Source organism: Colossoma macropomum, unplaced genomic scaffold (assembly GCF_904425465.1).
Source record: "Colossoma macropomum unplaced genomic scaffold, Colossoma_macropomum, whole genome shotgun sequence".
Taxonomy (NCBI): Eukaryota; Metazoa; Chordata; class Actinopteri; order Characiformes; family Serrasalmidae; genus Colossoma; species Colossoma macropomum.
The window spans coordinates 35,559,116-35,573,323 of NW_023494802.1; the positions used below are offsets into that span (position 1 = coordinate 35,559,116).

Genomic DNA, 14,208 nt, shown 5'->3' on the forward strand with positions numbered 1-14,208 from the left:
TGCACACAAGATTAACTTTCCATTGCTCTGGTAGAAACAGACACACAGAAAGTTGTGCATCTTAATCTTCAGCACAGATTCAGTATCTCATTCATTAGAGGCAAAACGATTTACTTCAGCTTGTTTTAATAAAGAGTTTTTAAATGAACAACCAGACACAGTAAAACACAGTATAACACTGACTGGCCAACAGTTTTTATGGATACAAGACACATATTTTCCTTTTAACAAACATTTAAATACACAACAATGATGCAAAAAAAAACTTAACAAACAATGAAGGTATTTAACAGCAGTAGGCGTTGCACGGCACATCATAGAGTGGTGAGAAAATTACAGCTTACTGTGGTCCTATATTAACCCTAATGTGCAGACACATTGAAATGCCTATAGGAGCCAGAACAAGATGCTTGAAACACGTGACACTATGTAAATGATACCTTTAAACACCAACTCAATGACCCAACACAAAGATGAATAACTTAATATACTTAGACAAAGGTCGTGCATCATGTACAGAGTTTGGTCATTTGAATATATATTGATGCTGTCAGATAATATCATGTATCTCCAAATGGTAACTTCACATAAAAGACTAATTTCACCAATTGTTTTTATATTTCTGTCAGACGTCTGGTTCCTTTCACTACAAGGTTTCTCTAGAACACATCATTTCACATCAAACCACTCTGACTTTGTTTACATCTTCACAATTTAACTATGCAGAAATTTTGGAAAATAGGTGGAGTTCCCCTTCAATGTTTAATGTAATTTAATGCAACAAGATTTTATTCTAAGTAATTTTTAAGCATTTTTGATCATTACATTTCCACATAATATAAAGGACAGCTAGTGCTTTCAAATGATGTAAAAAAAAATTAAAATAATAATAATAATAATAATAATAATAATTAATTAATAAATCAAAGGGAGATAAAAGAGTTTTGTCCCAACAGTGATGATATGTTGTTTTTCTTCTTGAAGATGTTGGTTTACTGTTATGGTTAAGCTTTAGAACACTAGAGTTATTGCTAATGTTTTGGTATACTATTCAAATGTAATTACATAGTTATATAGTTAATTACATTGTTAATAAAGTAATGAAATACATTTACATTATATTTACATTTTGTATTGAGAACACTTGTATTGAGACATTTTCCTTCATTTTTATCGATGTCAACAAATGGCATGTATAAAAACATACAGGTCTTTATACAGATGTTTTTTCTTTGTTTCTGCAAAGCTGCAGTAACTTTTCAGATTTTAATCATAATCGAAATCTCCTATTCTATTTTTTTCAATGGAAAGTTTAGTATCTATACTTTGAACAGGATTTCCCTGCTTGTTTCAATGAGCTATAAGTGAAAATAATTGATACCGAGTTGCACCGTGCTTTTGCTAGCACTGGCAGTAACTATGGCAATACAAGAGTTAAAGTCTTCTTTCCAAAGTCCCCTTTAAATACAAAAAAAACAATATTAATACAGCAGCCAAAAATACAGTAATTTTCTGTATGATTATAGTGTGAGTCATTGTTGATCAATGTAATCAATGAAGTGTGGTTTGTATTAACAGTCAATGAAGATTTTAAGTGATAGACAAGTAAACAAAGAAGGACAGTAACCTTCAGAGAAAGGATGGAATGAAGTGGTCAGAGTGGAACATCTGCTTTATAGTCACACTGCAGTGCAGTCCAAAGACCCATTCCTTGTAGTGACCCATTCAGTGTCAGGCCATAGCTTCTTTACACAAACCTCAGGCGTGTCCATAGCCAGTGCTCATCAGTGTAATCAGTTTCTCTTGCAGCATCAGCAAAAACGCATGTTGTAAAAATGTATCAGGATCAGTTGTAGCTGGCTTTGCGTAGTGCTGTGCGATCTGTAGGGACGTTGTGGAGGTCAGGGTTTTTGTACAGGTTACTGGTTCCCGTGCTGTTCAACAGTGAACCCGAATAAAACCAACAGCACAAACATGACTGGGGGAGAGAGAGAGAGAGAGATTCAAAATGAGGAAAACTGCCTGAGTTCAACTGATTTTGGAGCTTTTCTGTAGGTCCATTCATCATGAAATTTTGGCATGTTGTGAAGGCCCATGGGCATTTTCGAATTTTGTAAAAAAGTACAAAATGACAAAAATTTAGATATGAGGTTTTATTCTGACAGCAGTGATTTTTGAATCATCACTTCAGATGTTTTCCTTTGGCTATAATGTTAGGAAGTAGTAAAAACAGAAAAAAATGAAATCAGGTTTTTCTTCCTATAAATCCTTAAAGTTCTTTTTATAAAACAAAACTGAACATACAACACCCTTTCATCATATTCAAACCATAATAAAATATCTCCTCTACCACTTTTAAAGAAATGTGGAATCAATTAAACTATTTAGATTCACATTTTCCATAGGCCTTCATCACAAGTGAGAAATGAAATATTTCTAAGGAGGGTAAGAGGTAAACCATAAAGCAGAAAGAAAAAGAGATGAAGAGAGGAATGAGAGATGTAAAGTGGTAAAAGGGTGAGAGATAAGGGGATAAAGAAGGAGTATCTGTACCTTGAAGCAATTTTTAAACTTCTTGCTCACAAAACAGAGTATGATGGGGTTGATGCAGGAGTTTATGGTTGCCAGATTGATGCTGAAGTAATCAAATACCAGCAAGAAACTAACACACACAAACACACACACAGAGGGGAGAGAGAGAGAGAGAGAGAGAGAGACAATATATCAACACTGGGATTCACAGAAGAAGTGATAAAACACTCCAAATTCATGGCACTTGGGGGAATTCCTTTAATTGTTCACAGTAGTGGTAATAGGAACCAGATGGCTAAAGAGTTTAATGCCTCTAAAAGCTCCCTCACAGAAAGCTAGTACATGAAATGGTTGTGAACACACTGCTTGATGTCTAAGATATTTTTATGAGTTTTGAGATACATATTTGTCCTGAAATGTATTTTTTGACGTTCATGATAGAGACGTACATGCAGGGTGCTGTTATGCAAACAAGTGTGCAAGAGAAAACTTATTTGGCACAATTTTACCATCACCAACGTTACAGATAAATAACTCAGAAGACTCGTGTATGTTCACTGGTCACTTTGGATAGTAAACAATATGGTCATATTTGTGTTGTAGACATCAACCTCTGGTTCCTATCACCACCACTGTGAAATCTGAGGAAGTATGTTTCTCTACAACGTACCATTTCACATCAGATCACTCAGAATGACTGTTTACATTTCAACTAATTAATTATTGGTGACTTGTGAAACTTCAAAGTTGGTGGTACTGGACTTTAATGTCATCTATTGCATCATTTCAGTCCTATAGTCAAGCACCATGGATAAAAATAGTGGTGTAGTAAAGAAGAGAAACCCCTTTGATTTAAAATTAACTTTTAAAAGAAGCAGCTGCCCATTGGCTTCTATTTTAAGTTGGTTTAGAGTCTAAGATTTTCTGTTCTTTGGTCAAAATGAATGTATATAGTAATAAACTGTATGATACAGATGGAGATTAGGCTGAAACTTGCTGGAGAATCTTATTAGTCTGTGTATGTGTATGCGTATGTGTGTCTTACTTAAGCAGATCACAGCGTCCAGTGTCCTCTGCAGTGTAAGCCATTTTCTTCAGAATGCGGCTCAGGTGCAGAGGGAACCAGCACAGAGCAAAGATCAGCACCAGAGAAAACACTACCTTCGCTACCTCACGCCTCTGCCAACACACACACACACAACTCATTTACAAATAATTCATCTCAATGCAGCACCATTTTGAAGTGTTTCTTAAAGAAGATTCACTGAATCACTTCTAAATGATTCACTCCTTTGAGGTATTTACAATGGACAGTTCACTGAATCATCTCTACATAATTAACTTCTTTGAGATATGTTTAAAAAAGCTGATTCAATGAATCATCCCGGAGGGACTCACCTGTTTGAGGTGTTCACTCAAAGCGATTCTCAGGCTTCCTTTCCTGTGATTCAGCATCTCGCAGGTCATCAGAGTGTAGAAGAAGGCTGTACATAACAGCGGCATGCAGAAATAAAAGCCAAACAACCACCAGTCCTTTATATTTCTGTAAAACTGCAGAGACACACACAAAAACACACTTATGTGGGAATGGTGTATAGTTTTAAGCAGTGGTTTCACAAAGTATTGCAATATTGTACCTAGGTGAAGTCAGGCGTGGATTTAGTGATTCTGGGGCTCCAGGCAAAAGACAGTACACTTTTTTAATTCTTAAACAAGTGACGTAACTGTGTACACTGCAGAAAAGGATATCATTATATTTAATTTTAAGTCTAATATTTCTTGTTTTGAGAATATTATTACATTATTTAACTTCTAGACATTTTTTACTTGAAAAATTTTACTAAGTGAACTTTTCTCACTATATTGGCTGATAATTTTGCTTGCTGTCCAAAATACTATAAATATTCTAAATTAACTCTCTTCCACGGTTGTTTTCATGACTGGACTGATAGCATTTGCTGTGATGTGGGGCTAATGGATGGTAGAACATTTAGAAGGTAGACATCAAAAGTCAAATTGAGATGACAAACTCTGTTTTGTCAACATTTGTGTCAACAATTATGAACACAGTTGTTACAGTAGTCCATCTGAGGGGTCTTTGCCCCCTCATGCATCTTAAACTTCATCACTATTCAGTTCAATTTGTTAAATGTGGTGCTATTCACAGTTGGAGTTGTTTGCAAACGTTTGAGCACCCCTGTTAAATGACGTTTTTTTTTTATTTTAAAAATGAGCATGTTTTCTACAAGGAACACATATAGTTATCAAGAAACTTTTTTGTGTACAATCTATATTTATTTGCTGAGTTTCCTATATGTTTAATTCAGTGAATAAACAGTAACTGTGCATTAGTCCACTGAGAACATGAATGTAACTGGAAAAAGCATTTATAAAATAGTGAAATATAGACAATAAAAACAATACACACAGTATTTGTTTGACTTTAAAAAATGGCTTGAGAATATTACTTTTGGACAAAAAAATTAATGCATGCTTTTTTGCAGTGGTTCTCAAACTGGTCCTCAGGGGCTCCCAGAAGACTGGTTTGAGAACCACTGCTATACTGAATATTACAATAAAAGGTTATATCTTTTTTTATTTTAAATGCGAGGCAATTAATCCCTTAAATGGCCAGGGCCTGCTGGTGGCCCCAAAGTTTTATTTGTTTTATAACAAGCTGACTTGTTAAGGGGTTAATTCATCACCTCCAGACTGATGCATTATGATGCCTCTGTGTAGTTTTCTACTGTACTTACAATTATAAACTTTGTCTCTGCTTTGAGCATGCAGGTATGCGCGGTCACATTGTTGTGCTCGAAGCTGATTATGTCAAAGGCCATAGCTTCTGGAATGGCCAACACAATGGACAGCAACCAGATACACACGATCTCCACTGCAGTTGAAGAAGGGATGCCTACACCCTGCACACGACTCCACGAGGCCACAGCACGGTACCTGCACACACACACACACACACACACACACACAAACATATATATGCATCAATAATAACATTCACACAGAACTTCTAAGGGCTTGGGTGTTTTCTTTGCTCATTTTTAGGACAAAAATCCCTAAAATCAGGAAACTAGAGTAAAAACAGGGCAGACCGAAAGTGGTCCAAGAAGAAAGTCCAGTCACAAAAGCTCCACAAGTCTTCATTTAAACTGAAAGGGCAAAAACATTTCTTCTTGGCTACTGAGTTTAAGGTTAATGTGAGTTTTAGAAAATTTGTACTATGCATAGCTTCTTATAAATATATCATGCATATAGGACAAATGATTATTGCATATACAGTCCTGCATAAAAGTATGAGCCTGCCCTTTTGTTTGGAATGTCAAAAAGTTATTTCATTTATTTACTTATTATTTATTTCAAAATATCACACAAAAGCCTTCAAACCTTAAGTAAAATATCAAATCTATCAATATTCAAATTATCCATTCTTTATTTTTGTGCACCTCGTGCCACTTTAACTCTTACATCCTTACATCCAATATTAATCCTTACATCCAATATTAAACCAGCAAGTTACAGTTGTGTCCTCCCGACAAAAGCTGCTTTCAAAGCTGACACTGACACTGTGTTCCTCTTCAAAGAGACACTAATATTCACACAAGCAGCTATTAGAAATCTATTAGAGATATGTAAATGGTATTGTAGATATATATCAATAATAATTTATATCTATATCTAATCTACTTTGCATTACTGTTGCTAGGCTGTCCCTATATTATCCTAGGTGGTTGCCAAAGGTGCTGCTAGGCCAGTGTTTTAGTATTCCAGGTGGTTGCTCTAGTGTTGCTAGGGCATAGATGTGGTCTTCCAGGTGATGGCTAAAGTCTTGCTAGGGCATAGCTATGGTATCCCAAGTGGTTGTTATAATGTTGCTAGGTCGTTCCCACGCTGTCCTATGTGGTTGCTAATGTTCTGCTAGAAGTTTGCTATGGTATCCAAGGAGGTTGCTAAGTTGTTGCAAGGCTGTTGTGATGGTGTGTGTGTGTGTGTGTGTGTGTGTGTGTGTTTTACCTGTCCACACTCAGGGCGCACAGGTTGAGCACTGTTATCCCAACAGAAGCCTTTTGAAGGAATGGAAACAGCTTACACAGGAAAAAGCCAAACGGCTGGTCTGCAAATGGCCACTGCATCGCCAACAACTGCACAGAAGCACAGCCATAAAATACACCCATTTAAAATTCTATCTTTGTTTCAGTGACATGTTATAACACCAGCAAATTCAGAGACATACTCACAGTCTGTATTCAAGTGGGAACCTACTGTCATATACCAAAGGTGAAAAATACCTGGTCAAATGACATGTTTTGTTGATTTTTTAGGTGTACATAAGTCATCCCCCCCTCCCTCCAGAGAACAAAGTTAAATATGGAATTTTTCAACTGGCAGATTTTAACATCAAAATATTGCACAGTCCACATTTTATGTTTTATTACTTTTTTCACATATACTAAATTCAGCATATGAACAGTGATTGTGCATTGAAATGTGCAGAAGTGTGTTCTCTGGGGATGTCCTAACATTTTCACTTAAGAAATCAACAGAACATGTCATTTGACCAGGGCGCCCAAACTTTTGCATATGACTGTGCTAGACTTGGACTAGAGGTGTCAAACTGAGCTCCATCTGGGCCACAGCTCTGCAGAGTTTATCAGTCTGCCTAAGTAAATAATCCTGATTCAGCTCATCATCATCTAATACGACCTTCATGACTTGAATTGGGAGTGTTAGCAGATGGAAAAATGCTAATCTCTGCAGAACTATGGCTCAAAAAAAACAAGTTTGACATCTCTGACCTGGACAAATGGGATTCCATTTAAGGAGAATGAACTGATGCGTATGTGTGTGTGTTATGGTATGTGTTACAATGTGTGTGCTGAGTGGTGCACTGATAGATGTTCCAAAATAACAATGTTAGGCTGACCTACTGCTGAGATAACTTCAGTATCAGTAGCAGTTAGTGATGGTTAAAAAGCACAGACAGTTAGAGATGGTGAGGTAATACCAGCTTTGCCTCATTAGGCCCTCATGTACCTTTACATGCACAGTGAAGTTTGTCAGTACTCTTGAGTTTGAATCTATTTGTGTTTGTGTGTGTTAGGTCCACAGAATATATCATTTGTTAACCTTTTGATGGTCATTAAGTACAAGTTAGTTCTCTGAGGAGAAGTAAGATAATCCATGTGTATGTGAAAGTAGAAAGTTAAAAAAATAATAATAATTAAAAACAGGACTTTTTCAAAATGGAAGTTCAAAAAAGGTTATCAGAGAAAGATTCAGAGAAATTGGACCTCTTAACAACCACACAGGACCTGGTAGAAAACCAAGTCTGTTATCATCAGATAAACAGCACTTAAGCATTCATCTTTAAGACAGAGGAGAAAACTGAGCACCGCTTTTGCTTCATTTCGAGAAGTCAGAGAAAATATACAAACCCATAACTTGGTAAAACGCCAAGTTTAGTGTTTTATCAGGACTGTAAAATGTGGTAAGTTTACTCACATTTGTGAACAAAGCCCTAATGAAGCAGGTTCAACTTAGATTTTAGAGTTTCAGGTTACCTCGCTTTACAACTTGCTCTGTTAATCCAGGTATGGATGCACAGGCTGTGATTAATCTCGTGTGTGCACATGAATGCATGGTGTTTTTGACAAACTGCCAGTGGCGTGAAACATGGACTGTTGAAATGAAAAATAAATCAAACTACTTGAATATGCAGAAAGAAAAACATTTACAATGGTAAAAAAGTGAAAATGTTGTCTCGACCGCCACCAGGGTTAGACTGAACTAAGCTTAATGTTAATGCTGGATAAGCAAGACCCCAGGATCCAGAATGATAAATTATAACTTATTAGAATCTCTCATGAGCATCCAGTCATCAGCAATACACAACTAGCCAGTTAAACATTTATATCATTTAGACAACTTGTGGTGGTCAATGTAATTAGCCTCTAATTTAAGATAGCAAGATGGGTCCCCCAAAAAAATCCTGTTTAGGGCCCCCAAAACACTAGCTGGCCATGATGTTTCAGCTTCCATTTCATGCCCTTTTCTTGCACAACTCTAGCCTTGAGCCAGCTTGATTGAATAAAACTCAAAATGCCAAAAATCCTACTTTATAGACGATGATGGGGATATCAATGGCGATGTAGATGAGGTCCCCCAGGGCCAAGCTGGCGATGAGGGCGTTGGGCCCATTCCTCATGATCTTGTTCTGGCAGATGATGCTCAGCAGGGTGGCATTGCCCACCATGCCCACCACGAAGATAATGCAGGACAACACCGTGTTCACATACTTTAACACTGGTTTCATGGCCGTCACCCGCGAGCAGGAGGGTGGCGGGGGAGAAGAACGGGCAAGAGCCGAACCATTCCCAAGAACAAAGGATGAAGAAGGGGAGGAGGAGTGTGAGGAGGCATGAAGAGTGCTTTTCAGGATTGGGGGTCATGTCATTTGACCTCTCCAGCTCCAAGAGGAGGGGCAGGGGTGAGAGGGTAGCATGGATGGCTGCGGGGTCATTGGAGAACAGGAAGTCATTGGAGGAGTTTGATTGGCAGTAGCCCCGGCTCATCAGCAAGCAGGATATGGCTGTTATTAACGCCGTGACCCAGGCCATGGTGGGACACCTCAGTTAATGGTAGTCCAGGAGTGCCAGAGAAGATGTTTTACCAAACTTCAGCTAGAGGAGAAAGAGAAAAATATGGTCAGTCAGTCAAGCATAGGTCAATCAGGGAACTTTCCTCTGTTGTTATATTACAATGATCCTGCTGAGTTCATTCACAGATCAGATTACTAGATTTACAATGGAACAATTTCATTTGAATATAGATGATTATATTGAAAATATTATGATTTCTGAAATTCTTCTTCTAATATATTGAACAAAATTTCAAATTTCACCTAAAGGAAAAATGTTATGATGACCCTTGCTGATTGGTCATGATCATTGTTTCTGAGACTAGAACAAATTATTGAAAGTCTTTAACGAAATTTCTACATAATCACAGTCGTGTGCAAAGGTTTGAACCAACCCGGTCAAATTAGCCTACAAGTTTTAATGGGTTTGTGAGTAAAAACAAGTTAACAAGTCTAGTTTAAGTTAGCAAACTTAAAAATTGCATTTTTCTGCAAATGTTGAGTTTAACACATTGGGAAAAAAATAGTTTTGGACAGGCCACATTTTTCTCCCAAGGGGCTCAGAAGGTAAACAATAAATATGCATTCAAATGTGCAGAAGTATGTTCTAGAGTTTCCAAAACTGGAGTTCAAAGAATGATATCAGGGAAAGATTCAGAGAAAGTGGGCCTCCTAACAACCACACAAGACCTGGTGGACCACTGAAACCGTCACCATCAGATAAACAGCACAGGTGTAAACTTATTTTTACTTCAACCGTTAGCAAAACATGTAATTTGACCAGAGGTGTTCAAATGCTAAATGTTTAAGATATAAACAAAGTCAGAAAACAGAGTTTGATGTGAAATGCCTGTTCTAGAGAAACTTACAGAGAAAGAATTGTTCACAGTGGTGAAGGGAAACTATAAAATGGTAGCTTTTTTCAACTCTTTTGACAATATTATTTACATATCAAATAAATACAACAATATTATTTAGAAATCACACATTTAAGAGAAAGATATGATGGCAAAAATAGGCACTTTTTGCATTCCATCCATTCATGGTGAAGAGGTACATGCAGAGTGTTGTGAGGGAAAACAGTACCCAAAGAAAACTTACTTTTTTAGATTTACCCCAATTTTACCATCAGTAACATTGCTTATACATATATAAACTCACAAGATACATTGTACAATGTTAAAAAAATGAAAGTCAGCTCAACCTAAAAGTGCAAGATAACTGATTATACTGCTTATCTTGAATTAACCCCTTAAATATTCAGGGCCCACCAGCAGGCCCAAAGTTTTATTACACACTTCTATAACCAAAGAATAACTCAGACAGTTTGTATTGGAGTCCCTGTAGTTACTGAATAATAAGCTTTAGTATGTAAAAAGCCCGGGGATTTTAAGGGGGTTACTCAACTGAAGGACGCTAGAGTTCACCCATTTCAAACCTCTAAGCTTCTAAGTTTAGTTAAAAATTCTCCAAACTCACATTTTTTAGTTCTGCATCTCAGTTAGGTAAAATTATTGAATGCATGTGATTTTCCCACTTATTGGGACTCCTTCCATCACACAATCCCACCTGACAATCTCTTCTCTCGGGGTCCCACTTACAAATGGCTGTGACATCACTGGAGTGAATGCGTATTCCATTGCAACACTAGCAAGCTCCTGAAATCCCTCAGATTTCTGTGTCTTTAAATGTTCAATACAGTGTAAAAAAATTGTTGCTTTTAAAAGTTATGTAGCGCAGCTGTCCAATGATTCATTCTAGTAGTAGGAGATTGTGAGTTTCCCATTGATGTGTCACTGTGCACATCTAGAAGCCCAAGAAGAGAAAATGCCTGGTGAGAATGTGTAATGGAAAGAGTCTCAGCTAGTGGGGAAACTGATTGTAAATTGCTTACTTAACTGAGAAACTAGAAATGAGAGAATTCTGTAAAGCTGTGTAAACAGTTGCCTTGCAATTTGATAAACAAAATGGCTATATTTGTAGGTATCGTGACCCCTGGTTCCTATCAACACCACTGGAAAGAAATCAGAGTCAGTACGTTTCTCTACAATGAACCATTTCACACCAAACCATTCTGACTTTGTTTACATCTCAACGATTGAATTATGAACTGAAATATGAATTTTGGTGGAATTCTCCTTTAAGAATCCACAATGCAGGTTAATATAAACGTATTTTAAGCTGTTGATTATATTCCAGAAGATAGTCATCTTTTGGAACATAGTTCTTTTCTAGTATAACGCTGTAATGAGCCTGTTCTTACATTTCGTGATCTCTATCTCTGAGACCAAAACAAATTACAAGCTATAAAGCAATGTAAATATTGAGCTACACTGCAAATATTTTTACTCAGATTCCACGAATTACAATCACAGCGCACAACAAAGTGAAGGAGTTCATATTGGGTGAGTGGTGCAGAGACACCAGATGGTTTCTCTTCAGAGGAAATAACAGTCATTTTGTAGCAGTTAGTGAGAAAGAGATGGGGAGATAAGGAGCGGAAAGATGGACAATTAATAGAGGAATAAACATCGTTCTGCTTTAATGTGCGTCAGAGGGTGAGAGAGAAAAGAGAGAGCGAGGAGAAAACAGATAAGAAAAGCTGGCAAAGAGAAAGAAAGAATTCCTACAGTAGTTTACTACTTCTGCAGTTGTTTACTATTTGCAGATGTAACATTATGTTATACGTGTCTGAGCATTAACTCACTGACTAATTAGCGTTTATTAGAAACAGTGTTGCTGAAACATGTCAGGCAGAAACTTGTTTCCATTTTTGCCATTATATAATTTGCAAACACCAGCTGCCTTTACACTGTGTGAAAGTTTATTAATGAATGGATGGACAGAAATGATCATAATTACTTGGACTAAAAATTTTTGATGTTAACTTTCATTTTTTTTTTTCCCTTCCCCTATAAAGTTACCATTTTGGAGATGTGAGGTTTTGTTCCAACAGTGACAATATTATGTACACCGTTAAGAATCATCATTCAAAAGTTCAGAATCTGTGTTTTCAATGACATAAACCAAATTATGCAGAAACATATATGAAATGGTGGGAATAAGGTTTGAATAAATTTAACATTCATAATGTCTCGTATATCAAAAGTAAGTTCAGTAAGAAATACTGCATGAAACATCTAAAAATGCTCTGGTTGTGTAAAATATTTTGTTTTTTTTACTGAATATTTTTTACGAGTAATTAAGCAAAAGTAAGCATTTTTATCTGTACAACCAACCTTCAACCTACAAAACTTTGGGTCACACTTTATTTGGATGATCCTTTATAAAAGATCTACAGATACTTATTTTACTAACAAACTTTCTGGTGATTAGATTATCAACATTAAGGTTATGGTTAGGGTTAGGTTTAAGGTTAGGGTTAGATTTAATAGAATGTTTCACACACAACTTCAAGTTCAGTTGCCTTTAATAGACATTTAGTTGAATGTTAGTTAAAGATAGACTGAGCATCTACAAAGCATCTACAGTGGACCATCCAAATAAAGTGTTACCAAACTTTGTTTTGTGCACCTACCGATCGTGAGCCATTCAGCCTAAAGCAGACTGCATACAAATGTTACAGCATAGCCCATAGATAGGTTTCAGTCTAACAGATGGACTGGGTTAGTTAAAACTGATGTTGTCTGAACCAAGTTTTCCAAATTAAATACACAAAAATAGTCATCAGAAAAAACATGATTCATGAAAAGAGGATGAGTCAAAGATGTCAAACTCTTTTGTTACCACAAAGTAGAAGAACTATCAGAATGACACAATTAAAATTGATGACATCTGTAATATGTTTTTTAATGAATAGATTGAAAAACAAACTATATTAACAATTGTATTTGTGAATTTTTTACATAGATAAAAATAGTGCTACAGAAGGCAATAATATATTATGGGTGTAAATTCTATGACTTTAAGTCAATTCAGTTACCTAAGAAAAAAACTTTATGGCGATTAAATTTGCTTTAATGGTGCAAAAACAGTGAATACCTGTCCAGTTGCTGTTACAATACACAGACAAGGTTGCTATGGAAATATGAGAAGCTCTTTCTACTTAAATCTGTTTAACTGCATGATCTATCCATGTTGCGTTAGGTTGTGTCCCACTCTCCACTACATCCCATACAAGTTATTGTTGTAGATATGAAATAACAAAAAAAGGTTTAAGATGACAAGTGATTCCAAACTTTGGAACAGTTAGTGTAAATGTCTTTCACTCACCTTATAGAAGTTTCAGGCCAGCGTCTTTCAGCTATAGTGAAGTAAATATGTCTCCTTTGGGCCACGCTATGGAGCAAAATGAGTTTCTGTGTGTGTTGACAGTTGAAGCAGGACAGAAGTTAAACTGCACAACGCCCCTTATAGGACCCTCCCTCTCTGTCTTTTTAACCTCTCTCTCTCTCTTTCTCTCTCTCTCTCCCTCTCTCTCTCTCTTATCTGTGGGATGTGGTTTTCCTGGCATGTTCTTATTTCACATTTTACATACTGGAAGACCCCCATCCCCCTCAACCACACAGACACACAGTAATATACTCTAATTCTCTTCATAACTGCACCCTCCTCGATTAAATATGAACCAGAAACTGTTTGAAGCTCGTTGCTCATTTCAAGTTCAGTACAACCACATGCAGAGTAAAGTGAAACACACATTTCATTAAGTCAAAAACTTTCAAGCTCACAATAAAACACAACAAAGAAACTTTGAGACAGACAGATCTCACTTTACAACAGATTAGATCAAGATTAGCTAATTAGTTAGTTGTTTAGAAGTTGCAAGTTCTTTTTTTGCTATGTTATTCAAATATAGTTGCACAATTACATATTCAATTACATAGTAGTTATGCAATGTACTACATTTACATATATTTTACATACTATATCAATAACTTTGAGTCTGAACTTCTGACTTCTTGTCTCTCTTTCAACATCAAGAAATGAAGACTTTTTCTTCTGGCAAAACAAGACAATAACATTCCATCAAATTCAATCATGATAAAATATATATTTTTAAC

At 36.4% G+C, this 14,208-nt stretch overlaps 1 protein-coding gene across 1 annotated transcript; it reads right to left on the reverse strand.

Moving 5' to 3' along the window:
* Nucleotides 1-955: 955 nt before the first annotated feature.
* ednrab (endothelin receptor type Ab) lies at nucleotides 956-13,587 on the reverse strand. The gene is given in 9 exon segments (XM_036592290.1): nucleotides 956-1,978; nucleotides 2,554-2,662; nucleotides 3,578-3,711; nucleotides 3,931-4,083; nucleotides 5,289-5,487; nucleotides 6,562-6,689; nucleotides 8,663-8,980; nucleotides 8,982-9,227; nucleotides 13,418-13,587. Coding segments are annotated over 8 exon segments (1,356 nt in total). The 5' UTR covers nucleotides 9,165-9,227; nucleotides 13,418-13,587; the 3' UTR covers nucleotides 956-1,846.
* Nucleotides 13,588-14,208: the final 621 nt, after the last annotated feature.